Here is a 21,150-nt window from a genome sequence, read left to right on the forward strand (position 1 = left end):
ACCTCTTTCTAGTCTATACTTTATTATGGCTCCTACACACTTGTTTATATTGTTTACTTTCAAATTAAATCATAATTAACTTCAAATTAATACTTTAATTCATTTGTATTTGGTTTCATTTAATATTATTCCATGAAAATACTTATATTTACACAGTTTACTTTTTTTTACAATATTTAAATAAAAATAGGAACGATATCCCATGTGATAGGCCAGCATAAAATAGTAAGCGAATTTCCCGTGCGGTTTTCACTTTTTAAATTAAGTGCTTTGCTTTGCAGTGAAAACTCTTAAAAATGCGTGAAATAGTGCATTTGCAGGCGGGCCAGTGTGGGAACCAGATCGGTTCAAAGGTGGGACAATAAAAAAAACCTTTTCTTTATACGATATTTTCTTTAGTTTATTTGGGACGAAAATAGAAAACTCATGGGAAATTCTATAAATAATTGTTACGCTCTAAATACCGCTCGAGATGAAATCGCTCGATCGCTCATCTCGAAAATGTCATTCTAATATAATGCATATTTATTAAATGAATATGAATAATTTATTAATATTTATTTGTTAGTATTCAGTTAGGTAGAAACCTATTTACTTATAATGACTGACGATCGAACTTTTCACGTATTTTGTTTAGAATAGTGAGAATAGCATACTAATTACTTACTAAAGTTTTTTATTTAAATAAATAGATAAGTAGATATAGTACGTGACAGGTCGAGATGGCAATCGGGGTATGAGATGCCGGGACGCCCGCACGTCATCAGCGCTCGCCCGCACTGAATTAGCGCGGGGACTGTGCGGGTGTGTGGGGCGTTCCTTCCCTGATTGCCATCTCGACCTGTCGCACACTATAGGTCAGGAAGAAAAGAAGCGGAGATAGCCCAGTGGTTAAGATGCCAGTCTCCTAGTCGGGGGACCGGAGTTCGATCCCGGGCACGCACCTCTAACTTTTCGGAGTTATGTGCGTTTTATGCAATTAAATATCACTCGCTTTAACGGTGAAGGAAAACATCGTGAGGAAACCTTGCATGCCTGAGAGTTCTCCATAATGTTCTCAAAGGTGTGTGAAGTCTGCCTATCCGCACCTAGCCAGGCGTGGTAGAGATGGCCAAACCATTTTCATTCTCAGAGGAGACCCGTGCTTTGTAGTTAGCCGGCGATGGGTTGATCATGATGATGATGATGACGTCATAGACTTCTGCATAGTAACGCCTGCTATACAACTTTTCTTTGGACTGTGGCATACAGTAGCTAGCAGGAAATATTGTACATCGATCTTTAGAAAGAGATTTCGTCTTCGCAAAGCGTTGTCTCTGTCAGTCCTATGTGACGTTTTATTGGTCTCAAGGACAGAGACAACGCTCCACGAAACCGCTATCTCTTCCTCTTGACACCTCATTCATCAAAATCGGCTCAGTAGTTTAGCCGCTACAGTGGAACACACATACATACATAGATAATCACAGCCCTTCCTATTGGCTTTGCTGTAGTCGGGTAAAAAAGGTTTTTCCCCATAGTTCTGGGAGATAATCTCTGACGAGCACGGCATAGACCCGACGGGGCACTACCATGGGGACAGCGAGCTGCAGCTTGAGAGGATCCAGGTCTACTATAACGAGGCTGCCGGTGGCAAGTCAGGTAAGCACAGTACAGTGCGACAAGGCTCTCTTGGCACTTCAATGACATTGACAGGGGGGCGCTGTTGGAGAACAAAGGCTTAGGATATTCAAACAAAACCAAGGGGACACTTGACGGCAACGTTAGTTCCGATTTTCGCCGCGCGCCAAGATAGCCTTGTCGCACTTTACTACCGCTTTTATGAGTTACTAGCTTATTCCCGCGACTTCGTCTGCGTGGACTACACAAATTTCAGACCTCTATTTTACCTCTTTAGGGGTTGAATTTTATGGATTTAGGTTTTAAAAAATCCTTCTTCTAGTGCCTCTCCATTACTGAAGGTCAGCCTTAAGTCAGTTGTTTAAACTTCTCCCTGTCCATGGCTAGGCGGAACAGTTCTCCGACTGTTTTTATGCCAGTCCACTCCCTGATGTTACGTAGCCATGACTTCTTTCTTCTTCCCACCCCTCTTTCCCCAGCTATTTTACCCATCATGATTGTCTGCAGCGGGCGGTACCTATCGTGTCGCAAAATATGGCCCAGGTACGAGATCTTATGCTGCTTGATGGTTTTAACTAACTCTGTCTTCTTCTGCATCCGGGCAAGAACCTCAGCGTTGGACACCTTATCCGTCCAGCTTATGAGGAGCATCCTGCGATACGTCCACATTTCGAAGGCTTCGATCTTTTTCCGCAAGTCCTCCACTAGGGTCCATGCCTCGCAACCATATAGAACTACGAGCCAAATGTAGCATTGAAATGTAGAATTAAAAAATCCTGCGGGAACTATTTTATATTCCGGAACCAAAAGTACCCATGTACCTACTTTATCTAGCAAGCTAGGTTTATCTGTACCTTTCATCTAAATTACTGCTTAACGGATATAATACTAGTGATCTGTTCCTAAAATACAAAATATCTTTGCAGACATGCGCTTCGTCCCCCGCGCCGTCCTGGTAGACCTGGAACCTGGCACCATGGACGCAATCAGATCCTCATCATATGGAGAACTCTTCAGACCTGACAACTACGTATTTGGACAGAGTGGTGCTGGTAAGTCTACTCCATCATCAGCTCTGGTAGACCTGGAACCTGGCACGATGGACGCGACTAGGTCCATCGTCCTATAGATTATTATAATAGTGGCATTAATTAAGTAGGTACGTAAAGTTAAAAATAAAGCTATGAGGGTTCCAAACGCGCCCAGATCTGAGAAGAGCCCACAACAAACTCAGCAGTATGCTTTTATTATCACCATATTCAGGGAGTGCTCTGAAGAGCTTTTTGACCTCATTCCACCCTAATTTTTCTACAACCGCACCCCGCGCGCCACCGTAAGGAATTCCGCCCTCACCACCTGGGTGTCTGGTGCACTTCAACCGTCCGCTGTGCCAGATCCTTCTTTCCACGCACATGCAAACTGTGGAACCAACTCCCATCGGCGGTGTTCCCACTAGATTACAACATGGGGTTATTCAAGGGCGCGGACCAACAAATTCCTAAAAAGCCGGCAACGCATTGGTGGTTCCTTTGGTACTGCAAATGTTCATGGGCGGCGGTAATCACTTAACATCATAAACCTGTTCGTTTGTTCGCCATTTCTATCTAAAAAAAACGCGCCCAGCGCCCAGCGTCTGGGAATATCCCATAACAAACTCAGCCAGCGGGGTGATTACGTAAAACGTTGCAGTAACGCGACCGCAGTAGCAAACAGTTCATTTGCTGTCCATCTTCTTCTTCTTCTTATTTTGCTTTGTGGCTATTGATGTCTCTCTCTAGCCGCTGTTACTGGTGACGTTTGACCGTTTGATTTACGTCTGTCGCAAGCATGGGGTATGCTTTTATTATCACCATGTTTACTCTTAAGAAACTGACCATAATGAAAATCTGTTGTTGTTCAGGCAACAACTGGGCGAAGGGCCACTACACGGAGGGCGCTGAGCTGGTGGATGCCGTCATGGACGTGGTGCGGAAGGAGGCGGAGCCCTGCGACTGCTTACAGGGTATGACATTTTGAAGCATTTTTTATAGACTAGCGCTTGGCTGCAATCAGACAACCGAAGATAGAGCACGCTTATAAAAACGGGGAGACAAATAGCTTTATATTTCAGAAAACTCCGTTAGTGCGAGTAAAGTCAGCGGTACATTTGTTCAGGACATCGTCGTTTTTACGATTGCGCCATCTATTACCTTAATTGTTCATCATACCGATGGTGCCATCTAGCAGGTTACTTGTAAATTACTTCCTCTTGGGTTTTTTATCTTTCATGATTATTGATTGAAACGCTATCTGCTTGCAACTGTCACGACCGCCACAAGCATAGAACGCACTTTGACTTTGCTCAAACTTAAGATTGCGTTGAAACGAGACAGATTTATGTAAGAGATATAGCTCTGTCCCGTTTTAACTCTGTCTTAAGTCTAAGTTAAATCAGAGTGCGCTCTATAGAATATAGATCTCACCCCCAGCCTTGGGCTGAGATCTTTAGAGCGCACTTTGACTCTATAGATCTCAGCCTTGACGCGATGCATTCCTCGAAATTGAGGTTGGGTGAGATGTCGATACCCAACTCAATGTGGTCACTGATCGGAACGAATACAATATTTTGACTAAAATTGTGCAGGGTTTCAACTGACACACTCTCTGGGCGGTGGTACGGGCTCGGGTCTCGGCACTTTGCTGCTCAGCAAGCTGCGAGAGGAATACCCTGACAGGATTGTGAACACATTCAGCGTTACTCCATCACCTAAGGTCAGTATGATGATGATGACTTCTGTCCAGGGTTTCAACTGACACACTCTCTGGGCGGCGGCACGGGGGGGTTACAAAATATGTAACTTTCCATAAAAAAGGCATACTTACTTGCTTCCATGTCTGTTTGTTTGACAGTTTTTCGTGTTAGTCAGTTTGTCGAAGTTTTCAATTGATTTTAATTATTCTATTAATTATTCTATACTTTTTAGTCCTTTTTAAAAACGCGGGGTATTAAAAAATAAATACTTAAAAATTTTCACGACTTTGTTTCCAGGTCTTATTCTTCTTATTTTGCTTTGTGGCTTTTCCAGGTCTCAGACACAGTAGTAGAGCCTTATAACGCGACTCTGTCCGTGCATCAACTAGTGGAGAACACGGACGAAACCTTCTGCATCGACAACGAAGCGTTATATGACATATGCTTCCGCACGCTTCGACTCGCTTCGCCCACTTATGGCGACCTCAACCATCTGGTGTCTGTAAGTGACTAGTGTGCTCAAAGTAACGCTAACAAAACTTTCTCAAAATGTATGTCAAGGCAAAGCTGCCACCACCTTGATAACATCATGATGATGATGATGATGAACAGGATAGTCAAGATTACCTTTTAGATTAACTTAGCCTTCGTGGACGCACTAACGATACTCTCGCAGTACGAGAGACAACACAAACTACCCTCAACTATAGCAACCCTGACTAACTATGAGTCATGACACCAACGTCTCCAAAGAGACTAGACAACGCTAACTAACCCTACCTAAGTCCCTACCTGGACCGGCTCCACCATCCCCTACACCAGTTCCATACCAACCAATATCTAATTACCTCAACTAGTCCAACCAACAGGAACCTCATTAGGCAACAAAAACAATAATATATAGTAACAAACCTACAGTACGGCACACACAGTGTCTACTGAGAAGTGTCCTCGGCAAGAGCCACACGAATAATAATCCGTTTCACACAGCGCATACGATTTTATAGTAACGGTGGGGACGATGATATAATGTTCAATGAGCAATCAGTAGGGCGATTGTCTAAAACCTGCATCAATCATTATTACAATCTCAATTGTTCTGATTGGCTGAATTTGTGCGATTCTTGTTGCAACAATGCATTGTGGCCAATAGGGAGCGAGCATTAACCAATCAGAGATGATTGCGATCGTGACATTGTAGCTGTCAAACAACCGCGGCAGAGCCACTGACTAAAAGACGGCGTTGTCGTCATATGCATTATGGTACCGACACGTATAATATGTCCGCAGCTGACGATGTCCGGGGTGACGACATGTCTGCGCTTCCCCGGGCAACTTAACGCAGATCTGCGCAAACTCGCCGTCAACATGGTGCCGTTTCCACGACTCCACTTCTTTATGCCCGGTGAGTATTACACACATATATATATAAGTGGCAATATATTATATTGCGGGTTTGAAAAGTACTAAATCACTAAAGTACAAAACGAGGCAAATGGTTATTGGTATTGAATTGTGTTTAGGTAGTTTAAGGGTTAGTTAGAAAAATAGGTTTAATTTAACTAATTTTATAAGTTATTAAAATGTCCTTATATAAACGCGTAAAGGCTTATCGAGAGTTTTAATCTTTATAATAACCTAACTGCAATATTAACTTGATTAGGGCACAATTGCTAAATTGCAACCACTTAATCAAAATAGCGACCTAAACACAAAAGTATTTAATAGTCGCTGAGTCTCAAGTCGGATTGAGACTCGCCTAAAAACCGTCAAACACCCGTATTTATACAAATCGATTCAAGATGGCTGCCTCGCCACAGATCGCGTGACATCGGATGAGTCAAATATTGTCTAATTCATTAAACTAACTTTAATAGATATAAATTTGAGAGCCTCAATAGCTCAACTGGTAAAGGGGTGGACTGAAAACCGAAAGGTCGACGGTTCAAACCCCGCTCGTTGCACTATTGTCGTACCTACTCCTAGCACAAGCCTGACGCTTAGTTGGACAGGAAAGGGGAATATTAGTCATTTAACATGGCTTATTCTTTAAAAAAAAAAGCTAACAGTAGTAGGTATAACAATAACGTTAAGTTTTTGCTAGCGTTCTGGTTACACCCTTTATGTTTTCAGGTTTCGCCCCACTGACCGCGCGGAACAGCCAGGGATACAGAGCGTTGACTGTCGCTGAGTTAACACAACAGGTACCTACCTACAGTGCGACAAGGCTCACTTGGCACTTGAATGCCATTGACAGGAGGGCGCTGTTGGAGAACAAAGGCTTACAATATTCAAACAAGAACAAAGGGGACACTTGACGGCAACGTTAGTTCCGATTTTCGCCACGAGCCAAGATAGCCTTGTCGCACTGTACCTATCCTATCTTAGGCTGAGATCTACAGAACGCACTTTGACTTTGCTCAGACTTAAGATTGAGTTAAAACGGGACAGATTTATGTGAGAGATATGGCTCTGTCTCGTTTTAACTCTGTCTTAAGTCTAAGCTAAGTCAGAGTGCGCTCTATAGATCTCACCCTTAGACTCAAAATAGGGTACGGTATAAAATACCAGTTACAGTGCGACAAGAATTTTTGAATTTTTTAATTATCGTGCAAAATGTCGATAAAATACGATTGTAGTACGCAACCCTACTTTGCGCGAGCCTAACTCGCACTTGACCGGTTTTTTTTTATATCAGAGCCATTCCATATACATAACATCACGATATATCCTAATAATAGATGCAGCATTAATGTATCTGCAGCCTTTATTATAGGCACACGCTGAAATTTTAGTGGTTGTCTTCCCGCGACAGAATGATTTGCTCTCAGTAATCGAGTTAAACTTAAAAAATATAAAAATGTTTTTGTTTTTTAATAAATGAAAAAAATCATCAGCTCGAAATGTGAGAAACAATAGTAACTCACTAACGTGACATAGACATGCCGTGAATAGTACGTTTCCTCCCGTGAGTACGTACTGTTACACCCCTTAACTGTACCTAAAAGAGCTGATGACAGACCGACTCTGACTTGACCGCCGGTAGATAAGGTAGCTTTCCCAGTCCGTGCTAGACCCACAGAGTACATTGAATATACGGGGCTAGACCTCTGAAGAGGGTAAACGTCTCTTGTTTTTATTTTTCAAGTTTAATTAATTAATTAAAGTGTATTTCTTTTAGTTATTAAATAAATCTTTTTTAAAAACCTTTTCGAAAGGACCCTTGTAACAGTACGTAGGTACATCGAACCGTGTTTCGAATAAGTGAAAAAGTTTAGAGCAAAATAAGCTCTCGCGCGTAGTGATACGGCATAAACTAGCCAGCACGCACGCGGTACTACTATTTGTTCGAGGTCTCATTCGAGTTTTGTTTTTCTCGATTGTAAATTTGCCATTTTTGACTCTAATAATTATTTACATTTATAAATTTATAAATTGTTATAAACAACCATTACAATTTCAGCGTGTAGATTTATGCTTTGGAATTTGGATACAGATGTTCAGTCCAATAAACATGATGGCGGCGTGCGACCCCCGCCGTGGCCGCTATCTCACCGTGGCGGCCATCTTCCGAGGACGGATGTCTATGAAGGAGGTCGACGAACAGATGCTCACTGTGCAGGACAAGAACTCCAGGTAATGGAAGACTGGCTGACTGACAATAAGAAAAAACTGAGAGAGTGAAGTTATCCAGTTTAAACCGCTGGGTCTAGCAAATAAATCACCCACTGCGTAGGTTTAGGTTCTGTGAATGAGACACTAGGTAACTGTTGTTTACATTGTAAAGTACCAGGCGAGCATCATAGCACAGGAGTTATCAAAATACCGTATAGGTTTCTTGTTAGGCAGACAGACAACAAAGTGATCCTATAAGGGTTCAGTTTTTCCTTTTGACGTACGGCTACGGAACCCTTAAAATCTATTATGTTTTGTTAACAGCTACTTCGTAGAGTGGATTCCCAACAACGTGAAAGTGGCGGTATGCGACGTGCCGCCGCGTGGACTCAAGATGGCGGCCACGTTCGTGGGCAACACCACCGCCATACAGGAGATCTTCAAGCGCATATCCGAACAGTTCACTCTAATGTTCCGCAGAAAGGTAACTTCAGTTTATAAAGCGGTAAAGCCCTTTCATAAGATACCCCACTAGATACACGCTGACATTGTAATGGTTGTTTTCCCGAAGCGAAATGATTTTATTGTGGTATTACAATGGATTTATAAGTATAAAAAAATATAAGAGTCAAAAATGGCAAATTTACAATCGAGAAAAACTAGAACTCGAAAAAACCGAATGAGACCTCGAACCGATAGTAATACCGCGTGCGCGCAGGCTAGTTTATGCCGTATCACAACGCGCGAGAGCTTATTTTGCTCTAAACTTTTTCACTTTATTGGCAGCGCGGTTCGAGTGGATGTACCTACCTACTATTCACGTTACGTCTAGCTAGGTACTATTGTTTCTCACACTTTCGAGTTGATGATTTTTTTTTTTATTATTTCAAGACAAAAACATTTTTACTTTTTAAGTTTAACTCAAAATTTCGATAGTACTACTGAGGGCAAATCGTTCTGCCGCGAGAAGACAACCACTTAAATTTCAGCGTGTATGAAAGTTGAAAATACTCTATTATTTGTTCATGAACACATTTTAATTTTTTTTTCGTGATGTAACCACAAATTTACAACTTTCCAATTTTTCCCTTAATGTCTGCTATAAGCCCTACCTACCTACCAAATTTCATGATTCTAGGTCAACGGGAAGTACCCTGTAGGTTTCTTGACAGACAGACAGACAACAAAGTGATCCTATAACGGCTCCGTTTTTCCTTTTGAGGTACGGAACCCCAAAAAGACAATATATCCGCAAGTGAACAAAAATTAAATTTAAATAAAACGGTGATTCAATATTAAAATATGTATTGTGGCTAATTCCTTTGTACACAATCTCTAAACTAAACTAAAATATCTAAATCTATTGCTATCCCTTTCATAATGTTGCTTGCGGAAAAGGATGGCACTAGATTTAGACCTGTTAATTTAGTTTAGTTTAGAGATTGTGTATAAGAGAATCGGCCCCATTGTATTTTAATATTTCTATTTTTGTACGCATTTCAGAGATCGATCATATAAAAATTAACACAAAATTTTAGTTCTTCTAATGACTCCAGAACACATTGGCCCAATAGCTTCGGCGATTTTACATCTCGCAAATATCCGAAACAAAAAATCAGCTTTAGACCAAAAAATTGGTTTTAGACAAAACCGGGCTTAACAAAAATCGGTTTCCGAATTGACCTCAAATAAAAATCGGTCATCTCTACTGTTTACGTCCTTCCAGTATTTCCAATTTCAACCTTAATATTTCCATTTCTTTCTATCTCTAATGATTTCCATTCTATTCCTATTCCGTCCTTTCAGTATTTCCAATTTCAACCTCAATATTTCCATTTCTTTCTTATATCTTATCATTTCCATTCTATTCCTAGTCATTAGTAGGCGGTTTTGTAATTTGGCGTTTTTCATTTTTTCGAGATAATACTGTTTCCTTATTGATCCTATTCTATTGTTCTCTCTGTTCGGTTTGTTTGAGTTGCTATCCTTGCTGTGTTCTGAAAAAAAAATAACAACACTGATGAAAGGTCTTCACCTGTGCATTCTAAAACAGATTTATTTTTATTTGTATGCATCATAGTTTTGTGAATTATCGTGCAAAATATTGAAAAAATCCGACTGTAGTACGGAACCCTCGTTGCGCGAGCCTGACTCGCACTTGGCCGATTTTTTTATTAATGCAATGGTGTGCTAAAGACTTTAGTGTTCCATATTTAAAATTAAAAAATGTACGATAATACTCTTTTATTGACTCACCTCTATGGTTTTCTCTGTTCTGCTCATTGGAGGAGTTATCTGTAGATTCTTCTGAAAAAGAGATAAGTGGAGATAAGATACATATTATAATGCATACGTGCATATTATAATGTGTCCGCCATAATGTGATGTTCTTGCTAGACATATATGTTGATCCAATATATAGGGGCGTAAGTAGAACACTAGCAAAAAATGTGATAGTACTGATGATTACTGATAATGATACCACAAAAAAAAGTGAAAAAAAAAAACATATTAAAGGTCTATAATTTTGTGAAATTTTACGATATGTTGCAAACAAAACGTTTAACTGACGCTAGAGGTCAACGAACGTTGCGTAAGTAGGCCACTCGGAATCAATTCCGCGTCGTAAGCGGGGCATTGACTCGAGTTTTGCACGCTATACATTGCGGGTTTGAAAAATACTAAATCACTAGAACTACAAAATGAGGCAAATGGTTATTAGTATTGGACTGTTTTTAGGTAGGTAGTATAACAATATAGCCAAGTTTTTGCTAGCGTTCTGGTAACACCCTGTATTTACCATTGCTGTTGGATTCTTGGCTGCTGTCATGGTCCTCATCTAATCTAACTTCAACTGTTCCCCCTTCCTGAAACAAGGGGGAAAATCGAAATATATAAAAAGAAAATGTAACTGACTGACTGATCTTCCAACGCACAGCTCAAACTACTGGACGGATCGGACTGAAATTTGGCATGCAGATAGACATTGACATCCACTCAGAAAGGATTATTGAAAATTCATTCCTTAAAGGGATGAAATAGGGGTTTGAAATTTGTGTAGTCCACACCAGGAATAAGCTAGTCTAAATAAATAATAACCAAGAGAAAGTTAAACTGCACTAAAACTCGACTACTAGATATCGATAGTGATAGATATACTTATAGTAAAATTGTTTTTGTCGCTCAGTGTATTTTAACACTGTACATAACAATATATTTATAACTTTTTTTTTTTTAAAGAATATTAGCCATATTAAATGACTAATATTCCCCTTTCCTCTCCAATTAAGCGTCAGGCTTGTGCTAGGAGTAGGTACGACAATAGTGCAACGGGCGGGATTTGAACCGTCGACCTTTCGGTTTTCAGTACACTCCTATACCAGTTGAGCTATTGAGGCTCATTTATATTTATGAACTCAGTGTCGCTACTAGATGGCATTAAGTCGCTTCAGTACTGAGTGAACATACATATCACAAAACATAAAATCATTTAGAAACTAGCTGATGCCCGCGACTTCGTCTGCGTGGAATTCGGTTTTTAAAAATCCAGTGGGAGCTCTTTGATTTTCTGGGATAAAAAGTTGCCTATGTCACTCTCCAGGTCTTTATCTATACCGTTGCGACGTGATTGAAGAACAAATCAACAAACAAACACACTTTCGCATTTATAATAAGGGTACTGATACAAAGGTCTTACCTTGTCAGTGGTGGGTTTAGATGTACTCTTACGTGTACATCGTTTGTGGTTGTCGTACCAGGCCTTCAGCTGCTGCGAACTCCTCGCTCCGCTGGATTGCACCTTGTTATATCTTCTTACTATTTCGTCCCATGCATCTCTCTTCATTGTTGCCCACTGTGTGTTGGTTTCTTTATTCAATATTATGTCTTTGAATCTGAAAAAAATTCACCATCATGAGCAGGCGAGAAAGAGGCGATCTAATTGAAACTTACAATTTACTAAATGATTATTATAATGTCCCAAATTTTGAGAGCATGTTTCCGAGAAGGAGCAATCCTATATTCAGGGGACATGATATGAAGCTACAATATCAATTGCCATCGTCAAATCTAGTAAAACACTTTCTGACCAACAGACTTGTTCACATATGGAATAAATTGCCTAAGGATGTGGTTATGTCAAGTTCTGTTAGTTCAAGAATAGATTGGACAAACATTTGGAAAACTCCAAGCACTTCTGATATAGACGCATCAGCGAAAGCTGCTTAGTCTATTAATAGTCATATAATAATGATCAACCCATAACGTATTTTAATTAGTGTAATTGGCTTTATGGCCGTTCTAATTAAATAATAAATAAATAATAATAATAATAATAACCTGGCTCACTACACAGGTCTCCTCTCAATTGAGACCGATTTTGGTCATAGTCCATCACGCTTGCCTCACAGTTGTAATAGCCCCGCTGCCCCTTACCTTAACAATTTCAACACATCGTACCGGAACGCTAAATCGCTTGGCGACTCAGTAACTAGCCACGGCCGTAGCGTGCCAGCAGAAGTTCCTAATTAAATAAATATTTACCAATTACCAGTTACCGCATTATTTAGTATTTACTTACTCATCTGTTAGTTTTACTATCATTGCTTTTTCGTGGGTCGTATAGTTGCTTGCACGCCTCCTCTTTGGTTCCGTGCCATACAACAACTCTAAATCTTCACTTTCGAGCATTATTCAAACCTATCTAAAATTAAAATTTCACTTTAAAATGCTTTAAATTAAAACCATTAACCAACCACCTTTTTTTTTTTTTTTTTTAATTTATTTTACGGCCCTGGATAACACTCCTTTAAGGCCTTTCAAAAATTTACAAATTCTAAAATACAAAATTGCTTATAACTAAATATTATTCTAAAAATACAAAATTGCTTATAACTAATTAGTCTAACGTTTTTACACTTTATTTATAGTATTACTTATATAATTAAAAATAGACTTAAAATATGACGTTTTACACAACAAGTCCTTTACATGGCGGGGAAAATCAATTTTTTGTTTTTGTTCCATATTTATAGTGTTTAGATCACTGGCTAATATAAGTCTTTGTATGCCAAAAGCTGGACATTTGAGTATCATATGATTAACATCAGCCTCCTCATAATCACAATAGTTGCATTTTTTACTGTTTAGTATTTTTATTTTATTCAGGTGTGTTGGCACCAGACAGTGACCAAATCTCAGTCTATTCATTAATGATGTAAATTTTCTAGATTCACACTTCGTTTTGAAATACCATGGTTGTATTGGTATTTCCTTTTGAATTTCCGCATACCATTTTCCTTTATTTTTATTAGTCACATCCCACACTTCACTCCACAATTTCTTTTGTCTTATTTTAATTGTATTGCATAAATCCGTAAATGGCACCTTGATGCTACTTGAACAATCTTCATAAAAATTACTTTTTCTTGTAGCAGAATCAACCACTTCATTTCCTGTTATGCCTCTGTGGGAGGGTACCCAAACAAATTCTATATTAATTCCCCTTTGTTTTAAATTAAGTAGTACATTTTTAATTTGGAAAATAATATAAACTAATTTATAATTACTAAAATTAAAATTATTTATAGCTAAAAGAACACTTTTCGAGTCTGTTATTAAAACATAGTTATTCATTTTAAACATTAATTCTTCTTTGATATATTCCAATGCCTTGAACAGGGCAACGCATTCAGCAGTAAACACACTGCAGTCAGAGTTTAATTTATATGATCTACATTTTTTTAACTGTGAATCATAAAAAGCAGAACTTACAAAGTTCTCATTTTTAGAACCATCCGAATATATCCTATAATGATTTTTACAATTTTCTTCAATGAACAATAGGAAGTCTAAATTGGATTTAATATCAGTGATGTGTATTCTATTTTCGAGGTTTATTACATCATAGTGGCAATCATACATAGGCCAAACGTCATTCACATTTATCTTACTAGCAATACTATGCATATAAGTCATAATCATTGACATAGTAGGTCCTTTACCGGAAAGAAGTGCTTCCGCTGTAGGTTGTAGAGTTTCAATTGATGCTTCAGTAACTTTTAATAAATCCTGTGGAAGTAATAATTTGTTTACCAAGTTAGAGTTAGCGAATAGTTGCTTCAAACAAAACTTTTCAGCCAAATAAACACGTCTCACCGGCAAAGGAGGGATACATGTTTCTACTTCCATTGAATTAATAGGTGTAGACCGCATTGCTCCACTTATTATTCTCAAACCTATATTTTGAATGACATCCAATTTTTTCAACAACGATGGATTAGTTTGCATATACGCAAGACAACTATAATCAAAATGACTTCTAACCATACTATTGTACAACAAAGTCAAAACTTTGGGATCTGAGCCCCAAAATGTACCAGCTAAACATCTAATAAGATTAATGCTTTTTAATGCATTTTTACAAATGTAGTTAATGTGAGCATCGAATTTTAGTTTTGTATCAAAAATTACTCCTAAGAACTTCTTATTTCTTACAATTGGAACATCTAAGTTATTATATTTAATGTTTACATCTACTGGTCCACCAAATACCATGCATGAACTTTTAGAGGTATTAATACTTAATTTTAAAGTGTTTTGGTAATAATTTTGCACCTGAGTCAATGCTGAATTAACATTATTTACAGCTATTTCTACATTTTTATTTACACTATATAATAACAAGTCATCTGCAAATTGTAAAATTTTTACATCCTTTGTTGTTACATATTTCTCAATTTGAGAGGTATATAAATTGTATAAAATTGGAGATAATGATGCACCTTGCATAAGGCCTTTACTTGTTGAGTTAGGTCCATGAAGTATATTATTATACTTAACATAAAACTTTCTGTTATTTAAAAAATTTGATAGCCATTTTAACATTTTTCCAGGAATGCCAATTTCATGAAGAGAAGTAATAATCTGGTTTAAATCAACATTGTCATAAGCACCTTCTATATCCAAAAATACACATACTGCAGCATCTTTTGATAACTTACAGCTTCTTAAATCCGATACAAATGATGTCAAACTCTCATTAGCACTTCTTCCTTTTCGGAAACCATATTGGAATGTTGGTAATAATTTATTTTTTTCTGTAAAATAATCTAATCTCAGTTTCAGCATTTGTTCAAATAATTTTCCTATGCATGATGTTAGTGATATTGGTCTGTATGAATTACAATCAGATGAAGATTTATCAGGTTTTAAAATCGGTACTATACATTGGATCTTCCAACTCTCTGGAACACATTGATTATCCCATAGCCTATTAAATATATCAAGTAAAGCTAATTGACCTAATTTATGCAATTTTTAATCATTATATATGGAATGTTATCTAAGCCGGGTGTAGAGTTTTTTCTTGATTTAAGTGCTATATTAAATTCTGCAAAAGTGAAAGGCTTTAAAAGTAACATATGCTTGTCAGAATCATTATTAAATTCGAAAACAGAGGTATTTAACGTTGTGTTATTGTTATCATGTTTAAATTTTGAAATAAAATCGGGAATCCATACATCATTTTTATGCTGTGGTGGGTTTTTAATACGTTTAAACATTTTCATATAATTCCATACTCGAGTAATAGGAGTATATCTATTGAATGTTGAACATAACATGTACCAACTATTTTTCTTAGCATCCTTAATTATTAATTTTTTTTGTGCATCCAATTGTTTATAATTAATGTAATTTTCCATCAACCCATTTCTTTTATATAACTGTAAAGCTTCTCTCGAATTTTTAACAGCAACTTCACAGTTTTCATCCCACCAAGGAGCAGGAGTTTTAAAAAGTCTAGGACCTTCAATTTTTACATAAGGAACGAATTCTTTTCTAAGAGTATTTAAAACTTCACAGAACTTATCATACGACTGTGAAGGATCTTTTTCATCAAAAGATATACCTTTAAAGTACTCCTCTGATTTTGCATAATATTTGGTCCAATCTGCTTTATGAAATAGAAATTTCTCTACTTTGTCATTGACAGAATATTTAGATGGAACTAGGCTTAATTTTGTAAAAGTTGGATAGTGGTAACTACCCAAAGGATCGTCACCTACTGACCATTCACATAGAGGTGCTAATACGGGACTCACCCCTGTCACATCAATAGCAGAGCTATTTGCATTAGGTCTTTGTACTGTAGTAGATACACCTGTGTTTAACAGGCATAGGTCATGTTCATCAAAAATTTCAAACAATGTTTTGCCTCTTGAATTTGTACAATTGCACCCAAAAGCAATATGATGCGCGTTAAAATCTCCTGAGACTATACAAGGTTTTGCTAAGCTAGCAATAATATTTTTAAGTTTATTAATTCTACAATAATTGTTATTTTTATTTTTAGGTGGACAATAAACACATAGAATCGACACGGAACCTATATTAGTTTCTAGAGAAATTGCTATGGACTGGACATCTTGATAAAATTGTGTTGGCAATATTTTATATTTTAATGTATTTTTTAATAAAATGCCTACTCCACCATGTTCATTATTTGCATTTTTTCCTACAAAATTATATCCTGAAAATCTAATAGGATTACTTGTATTTTTTTGCCAGGTCTCATTTAATAGCAAAATATCAATATTATGTTGTTCCAAAAATGTTTTAACCAAGGGTTTCTTATTGTTAATACTTTGGATATTATGCTGCACAATAGTTAGGTGAGAATCCATTATATTTTACTTAAATGTTCTAAAAATGTTTCTTTGATTTGATTAGTAGTCTTAATATTATTAGAGTTCCCTATTGTAACCAAAGTGTTTACTATGGCTCCTAAAAGCTTAGAGTTATTTACAATATCATTGTGTGAAATTTCTGTCTTTGTCTGTGTAGTTTGCTTAGGCTGTGAGTATGTAGTTTGGTTTTTTTCATATGTCTGAGGGCTCTGAGGCTTTGGGAGTGGAGGGAAACTCGCACTACTTATTTGAACTACTTTTGAGTAGGTTTCTTTTTTGTTCCTCTCCATTCTCGCTGCCTTTACAGGACACGTTTTTGATATTGCAAGATGCGCACCCCCACAATTGCTGCACTTCAGTGTATCCGTCGTGCAGTCCTTGTAATGGTGCTCACCAGCGCACCGTGAGCATATTTGCTGATTTTTACAAATTTTCCCATAATGGTTAAATTTCATACATTTAAAACATTGCATCAAAGGAGGAACATAAGTGAAAACTTTGTATCTCCAGTTGTCCAAATAAATATACTGCGGTAGACTAGTACCGCTGAAAATTACACTGATAGTGGAGAGAGGAATTAGCTCCTCTCCCACTTTTTTCAAAAATCTCTTTACACCTATTACTTCACTTTCCGAGGAGAGTTTATTGAAAAGTTCCTGATTGCTAGATTCTTTTGGAATAAACCTAACCACCCCTACCCTTTCCACAGAGGACGCCGGGATGAACGCTCGAAGTTTATAAACTGAAAGGCACTCGTGCTTCAAAAAGTCATTAGCCGCTGTCGCTTGTTTGAAGACAAGCATAATTTTAGTAGCGTTTATGCGCCTACTTTCACTTACACCTTTTACTTGTTTAAAATATTTGGATACCACTAGGGGGTTTTTGTTTCCTAGTTTGATATCGTCTGTGCTTTCTACGTATACAGGGAATTCTGAATTGGTACTAGTATCGCCGTACGCCCGGCGATACCCTGGTTTTATAAATGGTTTGTATTTTGCACCATCACTTTCAGAGGGTTTCTCCTTTTGCATTTTCTTCCTCTTTTTGCCCGCTGCTGGTTCCAAATCACAGCCGTCACTATCTGACGGCATTGTACCACAGTTTAACGAAAACTATTTACAAAATAATGTACTATTTACACTCAAAAACTATATTTTTAACAATTTTCAATTAAAAAGCGCACTTCGCGTTTCCCGCCAAAAACGCAAGTCAACCAACCACCTTAAAACCAGAACCCACAGAGTACATTATATCAGAACCTCCCCGTATATTATAATACCTACTCTTTGATTGAAGTATCTTCATAACAATTATTATACTCTTTGGCAAAGAGTATAAGAGTACAATTACAGCTCTTTGGTCAATAACGTCTTTTATTGTAATAAAGTATTATACAGTTATTTGTAAATTAAAAATAAATAACGTCTGACAACGTAGATAGAGTAATAAAGGTAGATGCAGGAACGTTTGCTTTCTCATTCGCACTAAAAAGAGAGCACAGATAAAGTTACTAATGTGATAAACAGAGACGCAGCTAACCTAATTTTTGTCCCTTATCGTGTAACTTGTTTTTTTCAAGAATACATACAAGAAGTTGCAAAACAAACTTTGAGAATTCGTGGCGTAATTGTATTTCTCATGAGTTATTTACTTGTTTTCACATAAAAGACGTTTAAAATACAAATATTGTTGATCGGTTAGTTATATCGCATAGCTCTAGGTGAAGCGCTGACTCTACGATATTGCTAGAGACACGAGTAGCAGCGTCAGCTATTGCGACATTGCGACCCAAATTGGAGTTTTCCTTAATTATTGTAAACGTCCAAAATTCATTCTGATTCTTTAGTTACATCGCGTAGCATTAAATCCAAAATTTAGTATTGTAAATTAGTTTTAATTTTATTTTAATAAAGTAATTATAAAGTAATAGTTTTTTTGGGCCCTCCGGCTGTGTCTTCCTTCACTGGTTGATACAAATATTGACTACTAAACAATGGTAATAATTGTCGTGTTATTCATCGTTACGTCGTGCTATCGCTATCTCATACGCGGTTACACTAGGTACCTATTATTCTATCTACGCTCAAAAGGAAGTTTTGTATCTATTTTTTTAGTTTTTTTACGGCTCTGGATGTCAGTCTTTTTAGGAACCGATTCTACTGAACCGATTTTGAAAATTCTTTCACCAATAGAAAGCTACATTATTCCTGAGTGTCATCTAGGCTATAGGTATTATATACACGCGGGCGAAGCCGCGGGGATCTTCTAGTATTAAGTATATAAAAGTTTACATGTATGCTTTATGCAGCATTTTGTTGCTGTTTCATCACTGATAACTAAACATAGGATTTAACACCTCTAGAACTTGCGGTTTTTCATTAAATCTAAGTTTAAGTCACAATGATTCTAGGTTATATGCAATTTACCTATAATATTGTGAAAACCAATAAAAACAGCCGCAAGTTTAAAATCGTGTTAAAATCACAACTTTTAATTTTTATTGACGGGACTTTCACAAACAAGTAGAGGATTAACCAAGGAATAACATAGGCTATTTTTATTCAACCCCTAAGGGGTTGAAATAGGGGTTTGAAGTTTTTGTAGTCCACGCGGACGAAGTCGCGAGCATAAGCTAGTAAACAATAAAATAGGTAAATTCTAGAACTAATGTAGTCACCTACTTAGCCATTTCAAAAATGATTTCCTTTTGTTTGGGATTTTGGGAGGGGTTAGTGGCCCAAACTTTTTCATTCTGAAAGAAGACTCGTGCTCGGTAGTGGGCCAGCGATGAGTAGATAATTTATTAAATAGACATAAATTTTGTTGGCAGGCGTTCCTGCACTGGTACACCGGGGAGGGAATGGATGAGATGGAATTCACGGAAGCGGAGAGTAACATGAACGACTTGGTGTCCGAGTACCAGCAATATGAGGTAAACACATCATCGCCAACCGATACACGTCCACACACACACACTGCTGGACATTGGGATGGTAATGATTTTAAGCTAATTTCGTGGTTTAACGACATATTTTAATGTACCTACTTCGATAACGGGTACTGCCACGATTAATTTGATGTTTTTATCCATCCATACTCCATAGTAATATTATAAATGCGAAAGTGTGTCTGTCTGTCTCTGCTAGCTTTTCACGGCTAATGCGTTAAACCGATTTTGACGAAATTTGGTATAGAGATAGCTTACATCCCGGGGAAGGACATAGGCTACTTTTTATCCAGGAAAATTAAAGAGTTCCCACGGGATTTTTAAAAAACCTAAATCCACGCGGACGAAGTCGCGGACATCAGCTAGTTTGTTGATATTTCTACCCAATACGTCGTGACTCGTGATCACGACGGGACTGCGATGCTGCGAGAGATGTAGTTCGAGCTGTCATGTGTAGTAGCGAACTACCCTCTTTCTTGTTCTTTTCGCTGGAACTTCACGAGCTGTCCGGCAAAATTGTATATTTTAGTTTTAAAAAAATAATCTTAAAAAATATGACTATATTTTTTAAAATAACTTAATTTAATTTTAGGAAGTAGGTGTTGACGAAGATTTCGACGAACAGGAAGAAGTCCCCGGAGAAGAGGAATTTCCTGAGGAATAAAATAGAGAATAGAGGGGGTAGACTCTAGCAGTCTGTCCAATGAATCTGAGTGCAAAAGAGCGATAATGCCGAGAATTGGCCAAAAAGCGCCCAGCATATTCTTTTTGTGAAAAAAAAATTGTTCCATTGAAACCCTCTCTTTTTTAGGGTTCCGTAGTAAACAAGGAACCCTTATAGTTTCGCCATGTCCGTCTGTCTGTCTGTCTGTCCGTCCGTCCGTCCTCGGTTAATCTCAGAGACTATTAGTGCTAGAAATCTGTAATTTGGCATGGGTATAAATATTAATCACGCCGACAAAGTGGTGAAATAAAATTTTGATAAATATTTTTTTTAGGGTAGCTCCCCTACATGTAAAGTGGGGATGAATTTTTTTTTCTCGTCTATCCCATAGTGTGGGGTATCGTTTAATATGTCTTTTAAAAATACAATCAATTTTAAGGGAAAACTATCAGGGCTATGTAAAGTTCACAGGTTAAGGAGTTATATGTTTTTCGAGGATTGTGATTACGGAACACTACACTGCGCGTGGACCGCCACGCACTTGGCCGGTTTTTTTTAAATCCATATTTTTACCAATTAATTGCTGTATTATATAGGTACTCTTGATATATAGCTTCATATGTGGGCACCTAAGGGCAAAATTTAGCCACCTGGCATTCCCCTTTAGTAGGTATAGAGATAGTTTATATCCCGGAAAATCGAAGTCCCCCAAGGGTTGTATGAAACCCAAAATCAGCGCGGATTGAATTGCAGGCATAACCTTAATATTTACCTAATATAAAATCAAAACTGTACAGTCCGCGGCAGAAAGTAATGTACATCGGTCTTTAAAATGACATTTCGCCTTTTTAGAGCGTTCTCTGTCACTCATACCTATGTGACGTTT

The 21,150-nt window shown here is 37.7% G+C and overlaps 3 protein-coding genes across 5 annotated transcripts in view; 2 read left to right on the forward strand and 1 right to left on the reverse strand.

The window, feature by feature from the left end:
• Positions 1-21,150, forward strand: part of LOC117995017 (zinc finger protein 892-like) — a 55,519-nt gene that overhangs the window by 25,021 nt on the left and 9,348 nt on the right. The window contains exon 16 of one of the 2 annotated variants that reach the window (XR_011238365.1): positions 5,403-5,563. The exons of the other annotated variant lie outside the window; for it this stretch is intronic. The gene's annotated coding sequence lies outside the window, so the exon portion shown is untranslated. Of the gene's footprint in view, positions 1-5,402; positions 5,564-21,150 lie in introns of those variants that run through there. 2 annotated transcript variants of the gene reach the window in all.
• LOC117995161 (tubulin beta-1 chain-like) lies at positions 186-20,522 on the forward strand. Its single transcript, XM_034983160.2, has 12 exons — positions 186-353; positions 1,521-1,641; positions 2,547-2,672; positions 3,521-3,622; positions 4,244-4,371; positions 4,686-4,853; positions 5,642-5,756; positions 6,485-6,555; positions 7,848-7,987; positions 8,291-8,450; positions 19,484-19,585; positions 20,193-20,522. The coding sequence occupies exons 1-12, from the start codon at positions 297-299 to the stop codon at positions 20,262-20,264; spliced, it is 1,362 nt and encodes a 453-aa protein (XP_034839051.1). The 5' UTR covers positions 186-296; the 3' UTR covers positions 20,265-20,522.
• Positions 9,445-12,720, reverse strand: LOC138404428 (myb/SANT-like DNA-binding domain-containing protein 4). 2 transcript variants are annotated; one of them, XM_069508303.1, is made up of 5 exons: positions 12,546-12,720; positions 11,664-11,859; positions 10,767-10,833; positions 10,223-10,270; positions 9,445-9,963 (listed from the first exon to the last, which is right to left on the reverse strand). In XM_069508303.1, exons 1-5 carry the CDS (start codon positions 12,653-12,655, stop codon positions 9,710-9,712), a joined length of 675 nt encoding a protein of 224 aa, XP_069364404.1. In that variant the 5' UTR covers positions 12,656-12,720; the 3' UTR covers positions 9,445-9,709. The 2 variants fall into 2 exon arrangements, with proteins under 2 accessions (XP_069364404.1, XP_069364403.1); XM_069508302.1 differs by having other exon boundaries at positions 10,223-10,273.

The sequence above is a fragment of the Maniola hyperantus genome, chromosome 28, assembly GCF_902806685.2.
Source record: "Maniola hyperantus chromosome 28, iAphHyp1.2, whole genome shotgun sequence".
In the NCBI taxonomy this organism is placed as follows: Eukaryota; Metazoa; Arthropoda; class Insecta; order Lepidoptera; family Nymphalidae; genus Maniola; species Maniola hyperantus.